This window comes from Carettochelys insculpta, chromosome 32, assembly GCF_033958435.1.
Source record: "Carettochelys insculpta isolate YL-2023 chromosome 32, ASM3395843v1, whole genome shotgun sequence".
In the NCBI taxonomy this organism is placed as follows: Eukaryota; Metazoa; Chordata; order Testudines; family Carettochelyidae; genus Carettochelys; species Carettochelys insculpta.
In genome coordinates, this window is record NC_134168.1 from 6,290,522 (window position 1) to 6,312,309 (window position 21,788).

General features: G+C 44.2%; 3 protein-coding genes across 3 annotated transcripts; 1 reads left to right on the forward strand and 2 right to left on the reverse strand.

The window, feature by feature from the left end:
- The first annotated feature begins 1,713 nt into the window (after nt 1-1,713).
- On the forward strand, nt 1,714-2,664 carry LOC142004780 (olfactory receptor 9S13-like). The gene has a single exon (XM_074982470.1). The coding sequence runs from the start codon at nt 1,717-1,719 to the stop codon at nt 2,662-2,664; it is 948 nt and encodes a 315-aa protein (XP_074838571.1). The 5' UTR covers nt 1,714-1,716.
- Nucleotides 2,665-7,776: 5,112 nt separating this feature from the next.
- On the reverse strand, nt 7,777-8,718 carry LOC142005047 (olfactory receptor 12D1-like). The gene has a single exon (XM_074982724.1). It carries the CDS (start codon nt 8,716-8,718, stop codon nt 7,777-7,779), a length of 942 nt encoding a protein of 313 aa, XP_074838825.1.
- An 11,860-nt stretch (nt 8,719-20,578) lies between these two features.
- Nucleotides 20,579-21,526, reverse strand: LOC142004797 (olfactory receptor 11A1-like). The gene has a single exon (XM_074982486.1). The coding sequence runs from the start codon at nt 21,524-21,526 to the stop codon at nt 20,579-20,581; it is 948 nt and encodes a 315-aa protein (XP_074838587.1).
- Nucleotides 21,527-21,788: the final 262 nt, after the last annotated feature.

The following is a 21,788-nucleotide window of genomic DNA, read 5'->3' on the forward strand; positions in this document are numbered from 1 at the left end:
TGAGGGTTCAGGGCAGGGGGTAGAGGGTAGTAGAGAGAGGTCAGTGTATTTGGAGGTCAGGGCAGGGGGTTCTTTGTATGGGGGTTCCACGTAGGGGTGGGAGTGGAGACATCACAGCAGGGTGTGTGGGCTCGTGTGTGGGCTCATGGCAGAGATGGAGGGTAGTGGAGTGAGGACAGGGGTGGGGGACCCAGTGCAGAAGGTTTGGAATGGGGGTTCAGGGAGGAGGTGTGGGGGTGGCAGAGCAGGGGGCTTCGGGCAAGGGTTTAAGAGATCTCATAAGGCTTACCGGGGTGGACACAGTGGCCAAGATGGACCTGGTCTGTGGGGGAGCAGGATTGCACTGCCTGGCCCAGGCATCTCCTTGGAGGGTCTGTGCTTCAGTTCTTGGCGCCAGTATTGCCAGGCTCGGGGACTGGACCAGGTTACTTCTGCAGCCCCAGTCATAGCTCTTGGGGTGGGAGTAAGAGGCACCTTCCCACACTCCAGGGGTGGCTGGGGATGGGTTCTTTGCTTCTCTTTGCTCTTTGCCTTCCCTCTCCCCAGCCTGAACTTGGGAAGCAGATCCAAAGGTGTGGGTTTTTTTCCTGGGCTAGAGATAAGTGCAGGGAGAGTGAGGCTGGGACCCTGGCTTTTTTGCCTGGCCTCAGCCACAGTGGCAGGGATGGGGAAGAGGACCAGGGCCATGGGGGTGTTGCCTGGCCCAGTGAAAGCAGCGGTGGGAGAATGGGTCAGGACAAGCAGTAACTCTTTCTCCTGGTTCTGGCCAGGTGGCAGTGGGGCTGGCAGGGCCAGGGCTCTTCCCACAGCTCTTTTGTCCCACTTCACCAACAGCTACTTTCCCCAGCCACCACCTCAGCTGGGTGTGTGTCATGGGGGAGGGCGGAGCCAGGGGTTCTGGGCTGGCTAGCTTGGTTCCCTCTTTGCGGTGCTATGGCAAACCACCAGGGGTGCGTGTTGGTGGCAGGGGGGCACTAACCTGTCTGGAAGCTGGCAGGAATGCAAACTCTGTCTCCAAGTGGCCACTCTTTTCCTCTTGTGGTCACCCCCAGAGACCACTCTGCAATCTTGCTATTCTGTGAAGTTGCTACCCCCAGTGGTGAGTATGAAGTATTCTGTCCCTGCTGTCAGGGGCCTTCCCTTTCCATGTTCTGGAAAACCATGGGATTTCAGGCACTTCCCATTTTCCAGGGTAAGAAGAAGCTGCACACCAAATTTCATGGTTGCAGCTCTTATGGTTTCAGAGGAGTTCTTGAAGGAACATAGCACAGACAAGTCTCAGAGGGGTAGTCATGTTAATTGGTATCTGCAAGAACAGCGAGAAGTCTTGTGGTGCCTTATAGACAGATAGATTATTTGAAGCATAAAATTTCATGGGCAAACACCCATGTGCATCTGAAAAAGTGGGTCAGACCCAGGTTGGCTGGTTTGTTGGATAGTCCAGAGCTCATCCTCATGTATCATTATTGTACGGGAAGTATACTAATTTTTGCCTTTACTATAGGAAGATTGGCATTCATACATAATTTTTCAAGCTTCAAGGCTATATTTATCTCTCTTTCCAAGGGCTCAGACCACTTTTATCAAAACCAATAGAAATCATGTGCTTGACCTCAATGGGGATCAACCCACACTCATGTGTAGCCAGCCACAATCTGTCTAGTATCTTTGGTTCTTCTTTAATCTTTATCATTTTTTCCAAAGGAAGTGTCAGCAATGGAGCCAACGAGAAATGTGAACCACACTGTCATGACGGACTTCATCCTGTTGGGCTTTGGAAGAGGTCCAGAGCTCCAGGTGGTCCCTTTTGTAACATTCCTGGTGATTTACACAACAACCATGCTAGGGAACACCATCCTGGTCCTCACCATTACTGCCGACTCTCGCCTTCACACCCCCATGTACTTCTTCCTCAAGAACTTGTCATTTTTGGACCTCTGCTACTCCTCCACCATCGCCCCCAGAGCCATGGTGAGCTTCCTAACAAGCAACAAAACCATTTCCTATAATGGATGTGCCACCCAATTATTCTTCTTTGCTCTCTTTGCTACCACTGAGGCATTCATCCTGTCGGTGATGGCATATGATCGATACACAGCCGTCTGTAACCCACTCCGGTATCCCACCACCATGTCCAAGCCTTTCTGCATTCAGCTGATGGTGGGATCCTATATCTGTGGTGGAGTGAACTGTGTGCTGCAGACTGGCTTCACCTTTACTCTGCCCTTCTGTGGCTCGAAGGAGATCGATCACTTCTTCTGCGATTTTTCACCACTCTTGAGCCTCTCGTGTGCTGACATATATATCAATCAAATGGTGCTGTTTACTGTGTCAAGTCTCATTATTGTGAGCACTGCTCTGATCATCCTTGTCTCTTATGTCTACATCATCTTGGCTGTCCTCCAGACTCGCTCAACCACCAGCCGGCACAAAACCTTCTCCACCTGCACCTCTCACATAGTGGCTGTGAGCATATTTTACGGGACTGTTTCCTTCATGTACACTCAGCCCAGTTCGTTATCCTCTCCAGCTCAGAGCAAAGTGGTGTCTCTGTTTTACACCTTGGTCATCCCCATGTTGAATCCCTTCATATACAGCCTTAGAAACAAGGATGTGAAAGAAGCTTTCAGAAGAACAGTGGGCTGGATAGTGATTTCAAAATGAATCTTTTCTATGAACATTGAGATAAATAATCATTGGGTATATCGGAAGGATATATAGTGAAATATACCATCTATCTATCTATCTATCCACATACACCCCATATCTATCTATCTATCTATCTATCTATCTATCTACCACCATAAGAACATAAGAATGGCCATTATTGAGTCAGACCAAAGGTCCATCTAGCTCAGTAGCCTGTCTGCCAACAGTGGACAGTGCCAGGTGCCCCAGGAGGGATGGACTGAAGACAATGATCAAGCAACTTTCTCCTGCTATTCGTCTCCAGCCTCTGACAATCAGAGGCCAGGGACACCATTCCTACCCCTGGCTAATAGCCTTATATGGACCTGGACTCAATGAATTTATCTATCTCTTCTTTGAACTCTCTTGGTCCTGGCCTTCACACCCTCCTCTGGCAAAGAGCTCCGCAGGTTGACTGTGTGCTGTGTGAAAAAGAACAAGAAGTCCTGTGGCACCTTGTAGACCAACAGATATTTTGGAGCATAAACTTTCGCGGGCAAAGACCTGCTCCATCAGATGCATGACTCATGCATGTGACAAAGTGAGTTTTTGCCCATGAAAGCTTATGCTCCAAAATATCTGTTAGTCTACAAGGCCCCACAGGACTTCTTGTTGTTTTTGAAGATACAGACTAACACGGCTCCCTCTCTGATGCCTGTTGGAGAAAACAACTTTGTTTTATTCATTTCAAACCTGCTTCCCATTAATTTCATGTAGTGTCCTCTAGTTCTTACATTATGTGAACAAGCGAATACTGTTCCTTTAGTCACCCTCTCTGCGCTGCTCATGCTTTTACATACCTCTATTATAGCCCCACTCAGTCTACTCTTTTCTAAACTGAAAAGTCCTAGTCTCTTTAACCTCTCCTCATAGGGGACCCGTTCCAACCTCCTCATCATTTTAGCTGCCTTTTCTGAACCATTTCTAATGCCAAAATATCTTTTTTGAGGTGAAGAGACCACATCTGTGTGCAGCATAAAAGACGTGGGTGTACCATAGTTTTATAAAGGGGCTGTAAAATATTCTTCATCTTATTTTCTATCCTCTTTTCAATAATTCCTAACATCCTATTTACGTTTTTTGACAACTTCTGTGCACCGCGTGGATGTTTTCAGAGAACTATCCATGATAAGCCCAAGATCTCTTTCCTGATTAGTTGTAGCTAAATTAGCCCCCATCATATTGAGTGTATAGTTGGGGTTATTTTTTCCAATGTGCCTTACTTTACACTATACACTGCCTTCCTGTCTATCTCGTTCTCTCTCTCTCACGCACCCACATATATATCTGTCTTCATACACTCCCCTTTTCCCCATATGCCCCTTGTATCTCTCTCTCTCTCTCCGGCTATGTCTACACTACATTGATCTTTCGAAAGAAGTTCCTCTGGAAGATCACTTTGGAAAAAAACTTCTTGTGAAAGAGCACGTCCACCTGCGAAAAAGCAGATCGAAAGGTCAATCCACTCTTTCAAAACACAGAGTCTACACAGCCCCCTGGCCTTTCGACATAACAGGTCAGAGATTCAAAAATCCCATGCCATGAGGACTGCTCTTTCAAAAGAAGGGCCCTTGGAGCATCTACACATGTTTTTATTTTTTCAAAAGAAGCTTTTGAAAGAAAAAGCTCTTCCTGATCCAGGCATGGGAGAGGACTTCTGGAGGAAGACCTGCCTTCTTTTGATTTTGGATCGAAAGAGCTCATTTTCTACACACATTCTTTCGAAGAAGGGATGGATTGTGTGTAGAGTAGACATGGCCTGTGTCTCCACCTTCATAATGTCCTATGCCACTAGAAATATGATTTTAAAATGTAATAAGACTATCTTCTGTTCATGTATGTTCACCATCATCACAGAGAGAAAGCCATGCTAGTCTATATAGTATGAAAAGTAAAAATGTAGTCCAGTAGCACTTTAAAGACTAACAAAATAATTTATTAGGACTACGTCTACACACGACGTCGAAGTAGCCTATTTCAACGTAAGAACATTGAAATAGGCTACTTGGACGCATATCATCTACATGTCCTCCAGGGCTGGTGCCGTCGACATTCAACGTTGAAGTAGCGACGGGGAACATTGAAAGGAGCCACCCTGGAAGGAAATGCAGAGCATCCACACATACATGTGCTCCCCATTTAAATAAGGGGCCGGCAAAGCCCCACGCCGCTCCCTCCCAGACACACTCAGCCTGCACAACACAAGATCCACAGAGCCGACCACTGGTTGCAGACCCCTGCACACGGTGACCCTAGAGCCCTGCAGGGGCTGGACAGAGTGTCTCTCAACCCCTCAGCTGATGGCCACCATGGAGGATTCCACTATTTCGATGTAGTGGGACGCGGATCGTCTACACATGCCCTACTTTGACGTCAAAAGTCGAAGGAGGGCGCTATTCCCATCTCCAGATAGGTCAATTTCAACGTCGAAATAGCCAGCTAGTGTAGACGCACCCTAGGTGATGAGCTTTCATGGGACAGACCCACTTTTTCAGCTCATATGCCTCATTGATGCTTGTGAGAGGAAGAAAGTGACAGCAGCAGCCACACCAACAGAGCCAGGACAATTCCCTTGCCCCCACTGCGAATGCCCACGCCGTTCAAAGTTTGGACTCCTCAGCCACATGCGAGTCCATAACCAATGAGCATGTGCAAGCTCAAGACATCATTGTCAGACACGACGGACTACCTACAGATATAGATGGGTTAGCAGACAGAACAACGTAGGTTACTAAACATGACAGAACAAAACTTGACAACTAAGCCTAGGACAGGTTGAACGTCTCTAGTTTGAAACTCTCTTATCCATAATTCAGCAAGATTTTAGTTAGCCATATAACCACTTATCATGGGTGTAGCCAAGTTTCACAGGGTCCTATGAAGATTGTTGACAGTCTCCAGCTCTTAATATTCTGTGCTGTTATTTAGCTGTAATTTACCCCCAAATGTCTTCTAAGAACCCAGCAAGCAGTGGAAGTGGTGGAATGTGCTAAACAACATTGACCTCCCATGGTTCGGCAAATTCCCTGTCCCAGCACCCATCAGGTCCTGTCGGTGCTGGATTACAAATGTTCAACCTGTACACTAAGGCTGTGTCTACTCTACAGCATTCTGTAGATAGATGTCACTGTCAACAGATATTTCCCAAGAGAACCTATGTCAGCAGAACACATCCACACCTCACAGAGGTGTCCCCTGTCGATGCATTCAGCCAACCAGAAGTTGTGCAACCAGGGTTGCCCGGGGAACTGGAAGCCCCCTCTGTCAACAGATCACCCCCAGGAGCATCTTCACGTGTTTTTAATGGACAGAATCTGTTGACAGAGGTGCTATGCCTCAAATGGTCACAACAGAAATCTGCTGGGAAACGTGCTGAATTCTATTGACAAATTCTTGACAGAATGCATTTGTGGTGTGGACGCTCCCTGGTTTTGTTGACAGAAGGCCACTTCTGTTGACAAAACTCTGTAGTGTAGACCCAGCCTAAGAGAACTTGTTACAATTCAAAAATTCTCACCCTAGTTCTTACTTCTGGCAAAGTCCTTCTCAGGCCAGGGTTGTCTTTTCTGACCTGGGTCCAACAGTTCTCCTCCACCACAGTCATTACAATCCCGTCGGTTGTTTTCAGGTATGCTCTTGGGGTGAAAAGTCAGTCTCTAAAGCTAGCTGAAGACAGTCATTGTTTATGTCCCTTGCCTTCCACAGAATTTCCATAGGCCAGGAAACCTGTGTTCACCTACTCCACAAACACACACACACACACACACACACACACACACACACACCCCTCCCTCTGTGGCAAAGAACAAACAATCAATATGGGCTCCAGCATCAGGTGACAGATTCCAGCATCATGTGACATGGTCACATGTCTATGTAGCTCCCCAATGTAGCATAACAGTGTAGCATGTGTTGAGTTCTCTTCAACTCAGTTGACTCTTACTAATGAGCTCTTTGCCCTGTGTCTGGCTCCTTCATGGCTGTTCCTGATGGGCTGGTAATAGGCTTTTTACAACATGAACCCACTGATAATCAATCTAAAGTCAATATTCCTAATTTCAGGTCCCAAAATAAGCATACAAATAGAATATGCATTCAGTAGATTTACAAGCTTTCCAGTGTTACAGTAAAAGACTTATTTTGCATAAAGCATTTTCAATTTATGCATATTCATAAGCATATTTCCATAAAGATGTAAGCTTGATATAGGTTTGATCTGTGTAGGATCCAAATATTTTGTAGGGACTGAGTTCTGGAGTCCATTGGAGGCTAAACTTGACATAAAACTCTGTGTGGAGACTGAATTTTTGAAAGGCCTTACAGGTGCCCAGCTCTTGTTATCGTCCAATGGGATTTGAGTGCCTAATTCCCCCAGACAGAAAATCAGTCACTCCACTGATAAATAAGTTCAAGGCCTTCTGAATAAGGATGAGTGGATTTTTTTCTAGTAAAACCTTTTAATTTTTTTTTAACAAAACTAGGTTTTTTTGTGCAAACACTCTAGTTTTCTTAAAAGAAAATTAACTTTCTATTGGGAAACCAACTGTCATAAAACAGGAAAAAAACAACCACCTTGTTCCTATACATTTTTGAGCTTTGACTGTTTTCATTGCACAAATGAGCAATCAACATTTTCTGCTGAAAAAGTATGCAAATCAATTGTTTGTTTTTTGCAAAACAAAAAGATTCGCCATCAATTTGCAACTTTGTGTTTGTTTCCACCCATGTGGGCAAATTTCTGCTACCCAGTGCAGAACAAATGTCAAGGGTGAATCATCTGTAACTTGAAGACTTGATTTGTGGACTTCAGTAACTCCATCAGCGTTTAGGGTTGTTTTACAGGAGTGTATGGATGAGAATCTGTGTCCCGTGATGTGCAGGACGTCTGACCAGCTGATCAAGATGGTCCATTCTGACCTTAAAATCTCTGAGCCTTTGAATGTTCAGTCTCATATTTATGAATGTTATCTACAACATATTTCCAAATGCCTAATGCCGGATCCTGGTGCTCCATAGAGATACAATGCATTTTATTGTCCATTACCCATTGTCACTCTTCAGCTCAGACATAAATAACTGTCTGCTTATTCATGTCCATCTAGGGAACAATTTTCTCCCTAGCATTTTCCGCAGGGCAGATTTGACCTCTCGATTCCTCAGGGTGTAGATCAAAGGGTTCAGGACAGAGGTGACGATGCTGTACATCAAGGTGACTATCATGTCCCGTTCAGCAGAGTCTTCTGGAGAGGTTAGCACATAGTTGAAGATGACAGGCACATAGAGCAGAGTCACCACTGTGAGGTGGGAGGTGCAGGTGGAGAAGGCTTTTACCCTACTCGCATGTGATTTGACTTTCAGGAGGAGGAAAGAGATGATGTAGAGGTAGGAGAGAAGCGTCACGATGAACGGACCTATCACAATTCCTCCAGTGACGATATTGAGGAGGCTCAAGTTGAGGCTGGTGTTGCCACACGCCAAGCTCAGCAGGGGTTTGATGTCACAGAAGAAGTGGTGGATGCGGTTGGGACCACAGAAGTGCAGCCGGGAGGTCATGACTGTGTGCATTAGGGCATGAAGGAAGCCACTAGACCAGGTGGCCGCTGCCAGGAGCAGGCAGACCCGTGGGCTCATGACCAGCCGGTAGCGCAGCGGATTGCAGATGGCCACATAGCGGTCGTAGGCCATGACAGCCAACAGCACGGCTTCAGTGCTGCCCAGGAAGTGGAAGAAATGGAGCTGGGCCAGGCAGCTGGTGAAGGAGATGGTCTGGTGCCTCAAAAGGAAGCCAGCTAGCATCTTGGGCATGATGACTGTGGAGTAGCAGATGTCTAGGCAAGAGAGGTTGCCCAGGAAGAAGTACATGGGAGTGTGCAGCCGGGGCTCAGCCATCACTACAGCCATGATGGCCCCATTTCCCAGCATGCTGGCCACATACAGAAGCAGGAAGAGAGTGAAGAGGAAGCACTGCATCTCCCTGAGTGTGGTCAGACCTAGTAGGATGAACTCGCTCACCTCTGTCTGGTTCTCCATCACTGCAGGGGAAATAAGAGGTGGCAGAATAGAAAGAAATAGAGTGATGACTTTAGTCCAAGCTTTCATATACACTTTCCTTCTGAGCACTTTCTGCCTGTTATGGATTACTACTTCCCGTTGTTGCTTTGAGGTAACATCCTAATTTGGCAGATGAAGTTATGAAGACTAAGGCTGTGGTATTGAGGACTGTTCTGGAATTGCAAGTGACCACCTTAAGGGTGTGTGTTTTCTTCTGCTCATGCTCACACATAGGAGGAATTAGTAGCAAATTACGAGAGTTAGCTCAGAAAAAATGAATGATGATTTGTGCATCTTTGCCTTAGGAGCAGCCTGTTTTTTCTCTCTCAGATTTTGGATTCTTTTGTATAACAATTTTATGTTCCAAGAAATAAAACAACATTATGTTGCAACCTAGGAAAGCTGGATAAAGATCTCAATAGACATTTAATATGCATTTTCCTTGACTTGTGGAACATTTGGGAAGTTCCAGAAGACGGGAAGAAATCTCACCTGTTTAACTATGGGTCTCTCCGTCTGACATTGTTTCCATGGTTGGAATGGCTGATGAAGATTTAGTTCATTAAAAAAAAAAAGAGGATAGCATAATTAATTCCAATCCACATGGGTTTATGGAAGAGTTTAGATAGATAGCAAGCACAAGTTTGGCCAAGAAAATGGAATTGATGCAATTACTTTCCCTTCCTAGTACTGGAAGACAATTTGATTAAAAGACTAGGAAATGACACAATTAAAGAGGCACAAATTCAATGGATTAGAAATCAACTAACTGATGGATGTCAGAATATACAATAAACAGGGAATCATCTTCAAACATTTGTGGGTTCCCACAGCCTACGATTCTTGGCAACGCACTTTTGAATATTTTATTCGGGACCTGGAAGTAAAAAGAAAGCTCTCAGATGACACAGGAATTGGAGGTTGAGTGTATTGCTTCCTTTCATTTCACAATGATTCAAGGTTGTCAAATAACAGGCTAACATGACATTATTTCCAAGAGATTGTTTATCAAACCTCAATACAATTCAATGCAGAATTCAGAATATATGGTCATTTACCATCCCATGTATTTGAGGAAGAGTAAGTAGCCTGGTCCCTGTTGGAACATTGACAATGTTCTTCTCCAAGCTAACTGTCGAACTTCTTTTTTTTTGAGGGTGTGAGATAACGACACTTCTTTTTGACAGGGAAAAATCTTGCCCAAATTTAATTCTCCATCTCTTCTGTTTTCCCAATTGCTGGTCGACACTCTTTTAAGGTATTTGATATTTAAGCACAGGTTAGATAAGTCTCTATCAGGGATGGTCTAGAGCATGCTTGGTCCTGCCTTGTGGGCAGGGGACTGAACTCAATGACCTGTTGAAGTCCCTTCTAATTCAAGTATTCTACAATTCTATGGTTCTCAGTTTACCTGCCTGATGAGTGAAAAGGACTCTATTACCAGGGCATTATAAAAAAGAGCTGTGCCAACCACTGTTCTCAACAGGTTAAAATTAGGTTTCAACAGGTCATTATTTCCTCCAGGACAGACCCTGAACAATGACAAATATTCCTTTTCCTTTACCTGCTTTTGTTTAGAACATCCATGTGCGGATACTTTCATGAGTTTGAAGAGTCTTTCTCCCTAGATACCTGGACTATATTAGCAAAAACAGTAAGAACAGTCTAGAATCATAGAAAACTAGAACCAGAAGGGACCTTAACATGTCATCAAGTCCAGTCCCCTGTCCTCAGTCAAGGACCAAGCACTATCTAGACCATCTTTGACAGATGTCTATCTAACCTACTCTCAAATATTTTAAGTGACGGAGATTCCACAGCCTCCATACACAGTGTTTAACCACTCTGATAGTTAGAAATTTTTCCTGATGTCCAGCCTAAACCTCACTTGCTGCAGTCTAAGCCCTTTTCTCCTTGTCCTATCTTCAGAGGCCAAGAACAATTTTTCTCCCTCCTCCTTCCACCACTTTTTTAGGTACTTGAAAACCACTATCATGCCCCCTCTCAATCTTCGACTTTTCAGACCAAGCAAGCCCAGTTCTTTCAGTCTTCCCTCAGATCTCATGTTCTCTAGACTTTTCATCATTCTTGTTGCTCTTCTCTGGACCTTCTCCAATTTCTCCACCTCTCTCTTGAAAAGTGTTGCCCAGAACTGGACACAACACTCCAACTGAAGCCTGATTAGTGCTGAGTAGAGATGAAGAATGACTTCTTGTGTCTTCCTCACAACACTCCTGTTCACGCATTCCATCACCGAGACCATTTTCCCTTCACCCATCAGGTTCAATTGAAGAACAAAGGATTTTTTTAGTTTAAATCTAGACAGGTAGGCCCACTGATTGGAGGGAGGAGGAGAAAGAGGGCAGTTACAATGGGACCTGGTGTTTCAAAGGAACTGGAGCTCTTCTGCTCTGTGTTGTTCTGAGGGGACAGCACCATGGTCTAACAAGCACTCAGACCTGACTGCATTTGTCCCCTGCTTCTGCCCTCAGCCACAACTCTTCAGGAGGCATGGAGCCAGGCCATTCCACTCTGCCCCCAGGACTGCAGTGGCCTTCAGTGCCCATTTACACATGACAATAATTGGCCATAGCAGGGGTTCCCAACCTTTTCAGTAACCCAGCACATTTCAACGAAACAAACAGTTCCAATATGCACCCACTTTTTTCAGCTGAAGTGATTGCTCATGAACATCACATTTACTTAGATATACTGAGCTTATGGTCTTACTAGAGAGGTTGGTGACATAGTGGTGCATTACAACCAGCTAAGCAAGGATCAAACACATTCATGTTTCAAGTCCACCATGGAAGAAATTGTCTTTGATAGGTCGAAAAAAAAGCGGGGGAGTGAACTTATGCCATGCTTGGATTGTTGAGTAATTGCTGAAAGTTCAACAGTTACTCAATTGCACGGGGAAGCGTGGGGGGAGGAGGCAGCTCCAGAGAGCCAAGAGCTGTGGTGAGGGGAAACTGACAAAATTTCACGGCACACTTGGACAGTTCTCACAGCCCACCAATGTGTCACGACACACTGGTTGAAAACCGCTGGGCAAGAGACCCAAAAGATGAGCGGTGACTAGTGAGCATGCAAATGAATTTGGAAAGTTCAGTGTCGGATCAAAAAGAGGAGAGTGGTAAATACTGAAGTCACTGATTCGGGGTGATCTAGATCCATTTGTGAACCGGGCAGGACCACTGATGGGGGAAGCAAAGAGGGTAGTGCCTTGGAGCCAGAGGATTTAAAAGGGCCCAGAGCAGGACAGGAACCACTTGTTCAAATGAAGAGAAGAAAGCGGGGATGGCCAGAAAACCATCATCTAGCAGAGTCCACCATGAAACCCTCAAGGAAAATGCAAAAGAGGAAGACCTCGGACAACATGGAGAAGATCTGTTGAGATTAAAGGACAACAACTGAGGTACTCCTGCAGTCAGCTAGACGTTTTGGCCCAAGGGAGAGTGAAGTGGAGGAGACTTGTAGATGACCTATGCTGCACCTGGAGTACAAGGGTTCAAGTCAAGTAAGTCATGGGCTCCTGACTGCCATCACTGCTACCTCAGCACCAGCTGTCTCCCTTTGGCTTTTAAACTAACCCTGGAGCTCCAGGCAGCACTGAAGGCCTGGCTGAGGAGACAAATCCCCAGAAATACACTTTGTACCAGAGGGTTTTCCTCTTCTGTGGGTCAGGACCCACTTCATCCCCAGCACAGTCTGTCCTCCGCTCTGAAACTGGGTGAAATTTTCAGTTGCAAAGTCAAATCAAATAATTCTACAGCTGCTCATCCACCCTTTGTACCGAGGAGAGCAGCTCTCACCTGGGCGGATGTAGCAAGGGATCAAGTAATTAACGAGTGTGTTATCATGCATCTGAAATGCCAAAATGCAGAACTGAACCTGGGACCTCTGGAGCCTAGTGCAGGAGATCTACATTTGAGCAAAAAGCCAGGCAGCTCTCAGGAAAGGCTGTTGAGATGCCTTATTCTTTCTTTCTTTCTTTAAGTCATCTAACTGTACTTAGGACAGTGAACCACACCCAGTAGGCATGTGGCTTGCAGTTGCAAAATCAGATAGCTTCTACCTCTCCTCCACATACCAGCCAATGGGCTAAAAGTAAGAGAATGCAGAGATTGAAAATGGAGAGAAAAACACGGAGAAGGAAATAAAGGCAAAATAAAGAGGAAAGCATCAGAAGAAATAATAGTGATTTCAGAATCCGGGAACATTCTGAGTCTTTACCTGTCGATTAAAAAAAAAGTTGATCATTATCAGCTCCGGTGTTCCAAGCCACACAAGAGCAATTCTGAGTCTTCTTAAAACTCAACTGTCATAATAATGACTGTGGGACAAAAAGCCATTCAGGAAAATTTCAGTATGTTCAACTCTGGTTTCTCTGGAAAACTTGAGGGCTGCTGAACAGCGACTCCCTTTTATCAGAGACCCACATTGTGAAACACCCTTATTGACAGCCCGCAAGGAAAATTTGCCATTATCTGACAGTGCTTCAGGGACAAAACCCTTTCAGTCCCTTGAGAACAGGAGGTTAGAAAACAAATGAGCCCAAGTCTCGCGGGGAGAGATGGGGGTTGAATATACTGTGCTGAGTCCAGTAAGAAGAGTGAATGGTTCACAAATCATTTCACTAAGAAAACCCAGTCAGATCTTCTTAAAATTAACGAATTTCCACGGGAGTTGTGGTTGGGTGCAAATGACCTCTTTCAAAATCCCAGACAAAGACACTGAGGACAAATATGATGACAACTGAGATACAAGCATCTGGGTTTGGAGCACAGACCCCAGAATTACAAAGCTGTTCAGTATCAGAGAGGTAGCTGTGTTAGTCTGTATCTTCAAGAACAACAAGAAGTCCTGTGGCACCTTATAGACTAACAGATATTTTGGAGTATAAGCATTTGTGGGCAAAGACCCACTTCATTAGATGCATGAGTGGTGTGGGGGGGGGAGTGTTCAGAGAAGTATTTAAAGACGGGAGTCTCAGTTTTCTCTTCTCTTGATAACGGGACATTTCTATCCTGAATGAATAGACCATGTCAGCTCTGGCCCTCTCTCTTACTGGCACATCCCTCTTTAAATACTCCTCTAATCTCCACCCCCACTCATGCATCTGATGAAGTGGGTCTTTGCCCAAGAGAGCTTATGCTTCAAAATATCTGTTAGTCTATAAGGTACCACAGGACTTCTTGTTGTTCTCAACGTTATTTAGGTGCCTAGAGAGGCAGATAGACACCTTAATGGGATGTGGAGTACCAAAATGATTTAGACACTTAGCAGGAATTAATATCACTCAATGCAGCAATCTGTTTCCCTTTAGTGGTGGATGGGGACACCAATAGAGGTTGACAGGCTACCAAACCCATTGCTAATGGAGGTAGGTTTCTTAGTTCAAGCAATGTATATTTGTGCTTTATTACCATTGACATTATTTAACATTCATCAGTGAACATCTGTAGACCCCATGGGAATACAAATATCTACCTGCAGATGTGGATATTTGCAGATATTGATATGTGCTGATCCAGACGATGCTAGAGCCAATGGAGAAGAGCGTGGGTATCCCATGTTATCAGCTTCTCCCGGTTGTGTGGTATCACCATCCCCAATCCCTGTGCAGCCCCAGAGAAAAGACATAATGACTGGGGGGTGGAGCTGTGTTGTAAACAAATTTTGGAGACCGTGTAGGAAGCCAGCAGGAAGGTTTATTACACACAGTGCTGGTGGAGTGCCACTTCGCTTATTAGGTTCAGTGGGCACTGCCAGGCAATAGGGCACAATCAATTATATAGGATGCTGATGGGCGGAGGGAAGCAATGGCATGGATGTGTCCCAAGCCTGGATAGGTTCTAGCAGCAAGCCGAAATGAGCACAATAAGCCAATAATCTAGAAAGGTTACACAGCATCTCCACCCATAGCTTACAGAACCTCTTATCTCTAGTACCGGTGGTTTTTCTTTCCAAGTTACTTAAACAAAGCAGATATTTAATAACAAATATGTCTGTATTGGTGTAACGATGTGTCTATGGGAGTAATAATGGTGTCTTCACACGGGCGTAATCCAGGAGTGCATTATCTAGAAGATTAATCTCCATCCCTAGAGGTTTTTAAGTCCCGGCTTCACAAGGTGCTGGCTGGGATAATTTAGATGGGGTTGATCCTGCTTGAAGCAGGGGACTGGACTAGATGACCTCCTGAGGTCCCTTCCAGGCCTAGGATTCTATGATTCTATGAAAGGAAAAAGACAGTAACAGTATATAGCAATCACACATTTGTTTTTATGTACCAGCCTGGGATAGTGGATAGGAGGAAGCCATCACTCAGTTCTCACTTGCAGGGCCTCTTCTTGGAATGTGGTTGCTGGGGTGACTATCTCTCCCTCCAAACTCTGAGGCCCTGTATGGGTTAGGACAACCTTCCCCGGTTCAAGGGCTGAGATGGAGGAAGCCCAAGTAGGGGTAATCTTCCACTCATGCTAGCTGGGCTTCTGAACTTAGAATTCGAATAGCGGGTCTTAGCAGAATACCATAATCTGCCTTAGAAATTTCCATCCTACAGATGGGAGCAGTATCTTTTATGTAGTTGAAAACTATTATGTCCACTCTCAGTCTTCTCTTTTCCAGACTAAACAAATCCAGTTCTTTCAACCTTCCCTCAATGGCCATGTTCTCTAGAACTTCAATCCTTTTGCTTGCTTTCTCTGGACCTCCTCCAAGTTTTCCATATATTTTCTGAAATGTGGTACCCAGAACCGAACATGGTGTTTTGCAATTGATGCCTAATCAGTGCAGAGTAGAGGAGACTCATCAAGTGATCCATGCCTTGTCATCCACTCTGAGCCACAAAATCTGAAATTTAGCTTTCTCAATGGGCAATTGTTCCAAGAAGGTTCTACTGTGGCTGAATGAGGCTGGGACTTTCAGCTCCCCCAAGATGCATCGACATCCATCTGCCACTGGAGACCAATTGGTGTTGGGCTCCATTTACTCTTTGACTCCTTTGAGATGATACCAAGTTGGGAGGGATTGCAACTGCTTTGGAGGATAGGGTCATAATTCAAAATGATCTCAATAAATTGGAGAAATGGTCTGAGGTAAACAGGATGAAGTTTAATAAAGGCAAATGCAAAGTGCTCCACTTGAGAAGGAACAATCGGTTTCACACATACAGAATGGGGAGAGACTGTCTAGGAATGACTACAGCAGAAAGGGATCAAGGGATTATAGTGGACCACAAGCTAAATATGAGTCAACAGTGTGATGCTGTTGCAAAAAAAGCAAACATGATTCTGGAATGCATTAAGAGGAGTGTTGTGAACAAGACACGAGAAGTCATTGTTCCGCTCTACTCTGAGCTGGTTATGCCTCAGCTGGAGTATTGTGTCCAGTTCTGGACACCGCAGTTCAAAATAGATGTGGAGAAACTAGAGAGGGTCCAGAAAAGAACGACAAGAATGATTAAAGGTCCAGAGAATGTGACCTATGAAAAAAGGTTGAAAGAACTGGGCTTGTTTAGTTTGGAAAAGAGAAGACTGAGGGGAGACATGATAGCGGTTTTCAGGTATCTAAGAGGGAGTCATAAGGAAGAAGGAGAAAACTTGTTCTTCTTGGCCTCTGAGGATAGAACAAGAGTCAACAGGCTTAAACTGCAGCAAGGGAGGTTGAGGTTAGACATTAGGAAAAAGTTCCTAACTGTCAGGGCGGTCAAACAGTGGAATAAATTGCTGAGGGAGGTTGTGGAATCTCCATCGCTGGAGATATTTAAGAACAGGTTAGATCGATGTCTATCAGGGATGGTTTAGACAGTATTTGGTGCTGCCATTGGGGCAGGGGGCTGGACTCGATGACCTCTTGAGGTCCCTTCCAGTCCTAGCGTTCTATGATTCTATGAAAATCCCATCTTCACACTGGAGAAGACAGGAGCTCCTACTCATTAATTCATATTTTGTTGTCCCTTCCACTAGGCTGTGGATGCAGGAGAAGTAGTGTATAATGCAGCCAAGGAATTGCTGGATGCTGAATATGGATTATGAGCTGGAAGTTTGACGTCAATGTATAAGTGGGTTTCAATATGAGGCTGACACTGAGAGCTCTCAGGCCTTTTTGAAAGTCTCAATCAAGAAGCCATTCTCAATCTTGGGAGTTATCTAATGCCACACATTACAAAAGTTTCTCTTCATTCCTATGACCGAATACATTGGTTCTGCAACCAACTTCCTACAGAAAATGCATCAGAAGTCTTAATCTGTCAACCCCGTCTGCATGAGTTTATCCTCTCCATTCTCCTTCCCTCATTCTCCATACTCCCTTTTTTCAAATGAAATTGTCCCAGAAAGAAAACAAGCTTTAATGAGAGTGAAAGATGGGAGAGGGACATTGTCCACATGATGTCTTCAGTGAGCATATGGCAAACTGAGAATAACTCCGCCCACTGTGTTGGAGTTCAGCTGGAATTCCCAGCTGAATCCAAGGGAGTTAGGAACCCTTGAGGGGGTGCTTTTCCATGTCTCAGGCATACGGGCACCCAAATCATCTTGAAATTCATTGGAACTTGGATGCTGAGCTCCTTGGGAAGCTCCCAAAGAAATCCCAGTGTCCAGAATAGAAAAGATTTGAGTTTCAGCAGAAGTTTTCCCCCTTGGTTCACAGAAAATGACCTGTCCAGTAGGGCAGTGAAGAAAGAAAAGATGAAAGAAAGGATGAAATTCTCCAACTTCTTAGCCTGGCCCCAACAGCTGGCCGCCATCCTGAATCTGTATCCAGATCACACACCAGAGTAGGGTTTGGGCCTAGAGGTGGAGACAATCCCCACCACCACCAGCTCACCTCAGAACTGAGCCCACCTCCCTCCCCTCCCATTCCAGGGCTGGAAAGGCACCTCCTCTCCAGGAGCTAAGCCTTAGGGTGCAGAAGTCAGCCCAGCTCATCCATCCTCCCCAGAGACACTGAGGCCAGGAACCACAACGTGGACTTCCTCCACACACACAGATGTTATGGCTGAGCAGCACAGCCCTTCCCTCCACAGACCAGCTCCACCTTAACTGCTGCGGCTACCCCTAGGAAGCCCCCTGAGACCTCCCAACGCCCAAAGACTTGGGAATATTACTTCAAACTAGTTGATTTAACTGGCATTGTTCAGGTGCTTAATTCAATTAAGGTGTTTTTTTTAAATGAAAAGAAAATGCACGTATTTTTAAATGACTGTATTTTTCAAAAATATAGTGTGATTTTATCAAGTCAATTTGTAGTTTAGATCACTCAAAAAGGGATTATTTTTTTCCATTTATTTTAAAATAAATTTAAAATGGGAATTCTATCAACCCTATTTTTTCTTCCTCTCCATAAACGCTTTTATCTTTCACTCTGTTTTAATAAGAAAGGGCGAGAGAGTCAATATGATTGCCAACAACATTTCTTCTAACTTTCAAAGCTTAAGCATTGAGTTAAATGTGCCAAAACAAAGCACTCCCCATATTTCTCTGTTTTATCTCTTTTCTGTCAGGTGTATTGAGAGGCAATCCTATTCCAGGTCTGTCCTATTTTTCCTCTCTCATCTTGTCTCAATCTCTTTAGAAATTTGCCCAGTTATGTCCTTTCTGAGGACTCTACTTGCTTGAATAATTTTGTCTCTTTTCAATGTGGTTTAATGAGACACAATTCTATTCCTGGCCCATCCTGTTTTCCTGGAACATCTGAATCTTTATGTTGCTTCAGTTTAGAGTAAGATGAAACAGTGCACCAAATTTGGTGGTGCTAACATTTCCTGTTTAGGAGGAGTTCTTGATCAAACAGACAAAAAATCTCTCAAAAATACATATAAAAAGGTAACAAGGATTCCAACCCATTATCCTTATTTTAAACTGAAGCAAGGGAGGTTTAGGTTGGACATTAAGAAAAAGTTCCTAACTGTCTGGGCTGTCAAACAGTGGAATAAATTGCCAAGGGAGGTTGTGGAATCTCCATCGCTGGAGATATTTAAGAACAGGTTAGATAGATGTCTATCAGGGATGGTTTAGACAGTACTTGCTCCTGCCATGAGGGCAGGTGGCTGGAGTCGATGGCCTCTCGAGGTCCCTTCCAGTCCTAGTGTTGTATGATTCTATGATTCTATGCTCTCACAATTTAATGCATCCCCATCTTTTGACTGGGACATCTAGACAATTGTCACCTGGCTAATAGCCCTCTGGTTCGATTTTATGCCAAAAAAAGAAGAGGAGCTCTGAGAGGACAAGACAGTAGATGAATAATTATAATCACAGCTCATTTCAGACCATTCTTCCACTCTACTCTATTCTGATTGGGCCTCAGTTGGAGTGTTGGGTCTAGGTTTGGGCACCACATTTCAAGGAAGATATGGAGAAATTGGAGAAGGTTCAGAGAAGAGCAACAAGAACGATGAAAGGTCTAGAAAAAAGGAGCTATGAGGGAAGACTGAAAGAAATGGGCTTTCTTAGTTTAGAAAAGCGAAGACTGAGAGGGGGCATGATCGTGGTTTTCAAGTACCTAAAAGAGCATTAGAAGGAGGAGGGAGCAAAATTGTTTTCCTTGGCCTCTAAGGATAGGTCCAGAAGCAATGGGCTTAAATTGCAGCAAGAGAGGTTTTGGCGGGACATTAGAAAGCCTTACTATTAGCATGGTTAAACAGTTGCCTATGGAGATTGTGGAATCTCCATCACTGGAGATATTGAAGAGCAGGTTAGATAGACATCTAACAGGGATGGACTAGAACGGTGTTTGATCTTACCATGAGAGCAGGGGGGTGGACTAAATGATCTCTCGAGGTCCCTTCCAGTTCTAGTGTTCTATAAAAATCACCCTTTTCATCCAGTGGTCTTTCAATTCACTGAAAATATTCTGAACAAATACTTTAAGGAACTCATTGAAATTTTCCGTAGGCAAAAAGTAAAATCATCCACAATCTCTTCTAAGCAAATCCCCACTCTTATTTCCACAGAGACATTCAGAACATTTTTCTAAAGCTGGGACAATGAACGGGAAATCTAATAAACAAGAAGAGGAAAGTTCTTATGCGTCTATCTCAAGTAGCCTGTCAAGTGTTCGGAAATAGTTAGCAAATTAATTTTGCAATAAATGAAAGTGAAAAACAGGAAAAACATATTTTATTAAAGGGTTCTACATCTGGTTGGTCAACTTCTAAGCTCGACTAACTCACCAACGACAAATCAAATGAACTAAACAATTGTCATGTGTCCTGACTGGGAACTTTAAGAGCATTAAGCATTAAGGTCAATGAGAACATTTCTCTTCAGTGGTTGCTGGACTTGTTCTTCAAACCTTCTCTGAAAACTCTAAAACTCAACTCCAGATTAATATGAACAATTCTGTAAAGGTATGGACAAGCATATTAGGAAACAGAGGAACCAAATTCCTTGCTGCTCCATGTGGGTTGGAGGCCTATCTTCTCAGCCAAACTTTTGAACATTTCTCCCGCAGACACTCTTCATGTTTCTCTTTGCACCAGGAGAACCCCCAGCAGCCAGGATTACAGAGGTTGAAATAACATAGGGAACAAAAATAAAGAACCTCTAGATTTTCCCATCATAACTCAACTGTTTCTCATTGTCACAAAGGTGGCTGGAGATCAGGAAGGGGATTTTTGAAAGACATATCAAGGCAGATCATCATCTAGTTTGAATTTCATCTCCCTGTGGATATAAATGCACTTAAGACAATTTACACCAATGTAAGATCTATTTTACTTGATTCAATACTACAAAATGGGAGATACAAGCAGAGTTCAATCCATGAGCAGAATTAATTTTATCATTCCCGTTATTTCTTATTCCCATTTCAAACAATTTCTCAGGCTTCATGGGAGCAACCTACGTTTCTGCAGAGTTCTCCTTAGGGCTTCCTTGACCTCTATGTTCCTCAGGCTGTAGATGAGGGGATTGATCAGAGGGGTCAAGACAACGTAAAGGATAGAAACAAACTTGTCAACCATTCTGAGTGCCTCAGTGTTTGGCAACATGTAAACAGTGATTAGGGTCCCATAGTAAATTGTGACCACAATCACGTGGGAGGAGCAGGTGGAAAAAGCTTTTCTTTTGCCAGTGGTGGAAGAAATTCTCAGAATGGCGGAGATGATGTAAACATAGGAGGACAATGTGAAAAGAAATGGAAGAATTATGTTTGTGAAAGAGAATACGAGCATTGCCAGCTTAACCAAAGTGGCATCACTGCAGGAGAGGTTAATCATTTGGGTGAGATCACAAAAGAAATTATCAATTTCATTAGGGCCACAGAAGGTCAGTTGTGACACCAGGTATATTATTACAGCAAGAATGATGAATGAGCTAAGCCATAATCCCACAGCTAAATACATGCAGAACCTACCATTCATCAGGCTTACATAGTGCAGGGGTTTACAGATTGCTAAATACCTATCATAAGACATTGAAGCGAGCAGATAACACTCCACAGTCAACAGGACACCAAACCAATAAAACTGAACCATGCAGCCAGTAACAGAAACAGCTCTGTCCCCGGTCAGGAAACTGGCCAGCAGCCTGGGCGTGATGGTGGAAGAGTAGCAGATGTCCAAACAGGACAAATTCCCCAGGAAGAAGTACATGGGGGTGTGAAGCTCTTGATCAGCCACCACTAGCACAACAATGAGCAGGTTGGTGGCCATGGTGAGGACATAGATCCCTAGAAACAGCAAGAAAAACAGAATTTGCAATTCAGGAAGAGCTCCCAGTCCCAGCAGGATGAAATCTGTGATGGATGTTTGATTTTCCCCTTCTTTTTTCTCCATTTTCCGTGTGACACAGCTAGGGATTGAGCAAAGGTAAGGATTGGTTAAGGAATGCACTGAACAATGTAGTGATTTCCCTCTCCTCGGGTATGTCTACAGAGCAGGCTTGTTCCAGTTAATATAATATAATATAATATAATATAATATAATATAACACTTCTTCACACAAAATGCATCTTGAAAAAGCACTAAGCTATTTCAAAATACATCAGCCACATGCACAGAGACTATTTCAAAATAAAGCCTTTGGCCAGTCTATGGC